Source organism: Rosa chinensis, chromosome 6, assembly GCF_002994745.2.
Source record: "Rosa chinensis cultivar Old Blush chromosome 6, RchiOBHm-V2, whole genome shotgun sequence".
Lineage (NCBI taxonomy): Eukaryota > Viridiplantae > Streptophyta > Magnoliopsida > Rosales > Rosaceae > Rosa > Rosa chinensis.
The window spans coordinates 9,347,105-9,352,593 of NC_037093.1; the positions used below are offsets into that span (position 1 = coordinate 9,347,105).

Below are 5,489 nucleotides of genomic sequence, written 5' to 3' on the forward strand. Positions count from 1 at the left end.
GTAGCAAGTATTAAAAAACAAAAAACTGCCCATATTAAAAATGGGTAAATGGGTGGGTATGGGTTTTACCCATTTAAAAATGGGTGGGTAAATACCCACACCCGCTAATTATTTGATGGGTAATACCCAATGGGTATTACCCGCGAATTATTATTGGGTGGGTAATACCCAATGGGTACAAATGCCATCCCTAATTCCGAATTTGAGATCGAATAGTCAGGATCGAATCAATTTTCAAACATAGAGAGGACATCTGTATCTATCAGTCCAACAGTAGAGATTACTATAAACTTCTCATATGGATCATGACATAGGTTTGGTAATTGTTCGTCAAACTGTTAGTAAAATTTAAGTAGAATGATTACTCCTCCGTTAATAAGTGCTTCATCTTGTACGTTTTAATTGTAGTCTAGTCATCTGTGTCATTGTATGTGATATTAACTTATAAATTTAAATCACAATATACCTAACAATGTGTAACTCTCATTTTCAAAAAAAAAAAAAAAAGGTGCATCTCTCTTTCTTAACAAATACTATTATTCCACTCCCAAAAAAAAATTAAAAATTAGTGGTCATATTAAAGTTGGTCTCATATTCTCATATTGAGATTGGGTGCATCGTGCATGCATGTATAAGCTAGAAATTTATGTCTTATCCTAAAAAATTAAAAATGCAGCTAGTTGGAGGTCCTATACACTTCCAAAACAAGGCCAACGAGATCAAAACAAAAGGAAGAAGCTACCTCATCAATTTGGGACTTTGACCATTCAGGAGCATCATGATGGAGGTGGAACCTTCCCCAAAGAAAAACTGTAATATTCAATAAATGGTATATGGCATTTGAACCCCTCAACTAGTCAAGTGGGGGGTCAGCAACTGGGCAAAGCAAGCAAGCAAGCAAAGGGAAAGAAAGACAATGTCTGCAAAAAGAAAATGAGGGTGCGAAGCAGGAATAAGCTGTAGAAGAACAGAGAAAGGAAGGTGAGGTTATCACATGGGAGGGTTAGAACTATTACTTTAACCTCGTGCCTTGCTGTAATCATATTCTAACATACCAAGCATTGCCCTAAACGATGTAAACCCAGCTTCCTTTTAAGTTCTAACCTAACTGGGTACTTCAATGTTAGTTTAATCTGTTAGGGTTTGGACCGAAAACTGGTCAAAGTAGGGTTTTTTAAATAATGATATTCCTTAATAAAGTTGCAGAGTCCCACACCCAGACGGCTTTTCTTTTTTCTTAACCTGGGGACATGGGGCCAAATAGGGGAAGTGGTTAAAGAAGAAAGTGCCAAGCACCAAACCAACCAAAGCCCCTAATAGATGCAGTCCAGCACCATTGAAATGAAGGTATATGCAGTAGACATTCATGGAGATGGGGCACTGCCAGTTTCTCCACAGTTTATATCCTCAGCAAGCATTAAAAAAGATAGCATCAGTCATAAAGACTTGGAGAAATAAATACTCCACACCCCTCATTAGTACTTGCCCGAATAATAAAATGCAGATGGAACAGGAAAACAGATCGACGAAAAATGAACTGGAAACAGAAGTAAAAATGCATAATTCATGTACAACTCCGAGGAAGAGAAGGAAGGGAACAGGGTTGATGATGATTAACTATATTCATGACTCATGAGCATTCAATCCCTGATGGGGACACTGGAAAAGTGCCAGAATACAACCCATACTTCCAGATATGTTGGTTACACCAGTTAAAGGAGATTAAATTTCCAGTATGTCCTCTTTTTACCCTGCCCTATTCTTCAGACCTAGAAAAACATTTGTTTTTCTTACAAATTCAGAAACAATTTTTGCATCAACCAAACCACAAGAGACTAACACACCCAAAAACAGTAAGAACTAACAAACTAAAAAGGCATTAGGCTGCTATAGATTCATGCCAGAAAGTGACAATTTCCTTGACACTGTCACTCCTGAATTCATGGAAGAGAATTAGCGGAATTTATCCATGGTTAATGGCTCTGCTGTACCGAAGCTTCACCACCTACCCTCTCATCCACAGAAGGTAAACTAAAACTGAACCTCCATTTGCTCTATTCTCAACTGGAAAATCAAGCTCCAACACCTTTGTTGGATTCTGCATTGAGAGTATAATAATTCATCCAGGCCAGGTGAAACCTGTGAATGATTATGCTCCATTTACAGACTGAGAGGCATAAACCAACGTCCTAAAACGCGACGCAACTCCTACTTTGTAACTTCTAAGGTGTTAGCTGATTAAAACTTGCTACTAGTATAAACAATTGCCTAATCGAGTGCTGCCCCCTGTTAGATTTCCATTTTCCAGCTCATGCCATCACCATTTGCACCATGCTCTTTTTCCAGCGCAGCTACTTTGGCCCGATGCACTGCAGCTGCAATCCCACCACCCTTTCCCCTTTCTTCATGAGGAAGCTCGCATGCTTCGCTCATTATTGTCTCAGATCTCAAGTCAGCTGGGGGAATGAAGCAGTCCATTGACAAGCCTGGAACATTAAATGCAACCTCTTCAATTGTCCAGGCTTCTTCCATCTTTGTTTTGGTATGGCTCATTGCCATCTCACCGAACCTGAAAAGGGTAACCACAGAACGGCCGGAGTGCGCAATCATGATTCCCTCAACAGGTCTGTAATCATCAAGGAACGAATTGATTGTGGTTTCCCAGTAAACAGCATCACCACCATTGGATTGAATGCGGGTCAAATGAGAGTCCTCCATGTGAACAAGAAGCCCCGTCTTCTGGCTGAAGTAGCCAAACAACACATGTCTAATTATCTCTGCAGGGCCTTCACTCCTGGCCTTCAGAGTTTGAGGATCAGCACAGAGCTTGAGGATGAAGCAATCCTCCCCATTGACCTTTCTTTCTCCAATACATCTGGCGTCAGCAAACATACTCGCTGTAGATCTTGGATCAAGACCCTGAAAAAGGAAATCCAGGGAAATACGTTACTGACCCGGATAATTATTTGCATAGCCAAAGGAAATAACCATAAATTTACCAACCAAAACTTCACCTGAAGAGCACGACGCAAGGGTCTCACAGGCCCTTTCGCAGTATGTGCACCCTGCCACGGCGTGTGTCTCCAAACGAGCTTCCCATTGCAGCCAGCATGAACTTTGTTGCCCCCAACTGCAAGCTCCACATACCACATGTCCGGATTCATCTGCCAGAGCACAAACCCACCTGACTCTGCACATCTAGATGCGTTTCTGGTCTTCATCACCTTGGTGGCAGTTTCAAACTCAGAAGCTACCATCCTAACCTTTCCCATCGCATAAGCATTTTTAATCGAGTTCTGCAGCTTCTGCCCACCAGATGCCGCTGTGTACTGTTGCAATATGTACTGGGCAGACGAAGTTTCCTGAAAACATATCACCCATTAAAACCACATCTAAACTGGTTGCATCATAAAGTAATTTTAGCACACAATTCCAAATCCAAAATGCACTCTAAATAAAATTTTTGTTCTTGAAATAAATTTACTAGCTGTCATGATCTGTTTGTTCCCGGGAAAATTGCGAGAACAGGTAGAAGTTAAAACTCAGATTTTTGTCGGCATCCGGAAAATGCATCGTACAGCCAGTTAGGCACATTTGACCTGCTGAACTGAACTTTCCATAACATCTAATCAAGATTCTTGGTGATCATCACAGCAAATGAGGGAGACACCATCCCAGCAAAACAATTTTTTTTTTATTCATTTAAAATAAAAGAAACATAAAGAAAATTTATGAACAAATAAAGAAAGATTACTCAATGGTGTTCTTCAAATTTACGCAAAACATGGAGAAATAAACAACTACAGAAAATCTAAATCAGAATATGGTATCTTTTGAGAAGAAAAAGTAAAAAGAATCCAACCCCATTTCTATAAAATATGATCTTGCCACAGTTCAAATTCGGTCCAAAGTAGCAATAAAAACAAACCCAAAACAGAAACAGAATGCATGAAACCAATTTGTTCAACCCAAATCAAACCCAACCCACACAAAGAACCAAAAAAATCAAAATTTGAAAGAAATAAAAAAAAAACAGAGGAGCTGTGAAAGCTTACGATGGGAGTGTCCTTGATGCTGAGGTGAGGGAGAGGGTCGGAGGTGCTGACGTGGAGGGGGGCGAGCGGAGCTCCCATGACTCCGAGCAAGAGTCTCAGATCAGACCTGCGGTTGTTCTGCGCCACCGAACTCACCGAAGGAGTCCGGGAAAGCTGCCCGCGCATCCACTGGCCCAGACCCGACCCGACCCGCTTCGAATCCCCGACTTCCCCGCCGTCCGGATCCGGACCCTCCATGACCGGCCTCAGGCTGCCGGATCTCCCGATCAAGGGCTCCGGCTGCGCGACCAGCTGGCCGTGGCCGTGGTGGGTGTGGTGCTTCTTGCGGCGGAGCAGACCCGACATGGGGGAGGCGGAGCGGGCGGGGCTGGTGGCGCGGGAGCGGGAGGGGCTGAGGCCGCGAACCACCTCGTCTTTAAGAGCAGAGAAGAACCCTTGCTTCTTCTCCATTTTTGTGGAGAGTCGGTTTCGGACCTTGCCCGGAGTCTTTCCTCCTGACCCGGTTTCTTGGTTGAAAGGGGAAAATGGGTTTGTGAGAGGAGAGGTGGGGAGACTAGAGAGAGTAGAGGCGGTTGTTGTTGTTGTAGCTGTTAGTTGAAGAAGAAGAAGCGGAGTGTGAATAATGGGACTGGTTCTTCATAGAGAGAGAGAGGGAGAGAGGGAGAGAGGGGAGAGAGAGATATAGTGGTGGGAAGGAGGAAGTGGAATAGTGTGAAAGGTGGCGTTTGGGAGCAAAAAACGTTTTCAAGAGTGTGACCTTTGGTGGCTTTTTTCCATAGTGCGTGACCTTTTGAGGCTTAAAGAGGAAAAGGAGAAGGGAATTATTCCATTTTTTCTACATTTACCCCTATCCAAAAAAAAAAAAATATATTTTTCTAAATTCTGATATTTTTCTTGAGATAGTTTTTAAAATATGATCAAGAACTAGAACAAGAATATAATAATTCTGTCAAACGCGTTACGTTAAAGTAAATGTCGATGGTGCGTTGTTTATATGACAACAGCAGGATTGAGTGCGGGGGAGTTGTTTTGAAAAACGACACGGGGGCAGTCAGGTGGTTACAGTTATTTATGCAACTAGTGTGACGAAACCAAGGCATGTTGAGAGTTTGGTTATTATTTTTTTGGTTGCGGATAGCTTTTGGCGTGGACTATTATTCTTAGTTTGATGCTCTTGCGCTTATTTGAAGTCTTAATGACACAAAGGAGAGTCTCGCTTTAGATGTACACCTTTTTAAGATATAAAGGAGTTGTTGTAACAGTTTTATAATTGTTTGTGCCGGTATTTTTCAAGACTTTGTAATACTGTTTTGATTAAAAAACAAAAAAGAACTTTGTAATACGGCAGTGCATAGAGCGGCAACATTTGTTGTTAGTTGTTCCAATGCGAACATGTAGGCGTGTAGGGCTCCTGCAATTTTACCTCAACTTCTT

The 5,489-nt window shown here is 42.0% G+C and overlaps 1 protein-coding gene across 1 annotated transcript; it reads right to left on the reverse strand.

The window, feature by feature from the left end:
- Nucleotides 1–1,585: 1,585 nt before the first annotated feature.
- On the reverse strand, nt 1,586–4,809 carry LOC112172367. The gene is made up of 3 exons (XM_024309678.2): nt 4,056–4,809; nt 3,015–3,362; nt 1,586–2,919 (listed from the first exon to the last, which is right to left on the reverse strand). Exons 1-3 carry the CDS (start codon nt 4,503–4,505, stop codon nt 2,290–2,292), a joined length of 1,428 nt encoding a protein of 475 aa, XP_024165446.1. The 5' UTR covers nt 4,506–4,809; the 3' UTR covers nt 1,586–2,289.
- Nucleotides 4,810–5,489: the final 680 nt, after the last annotated feature.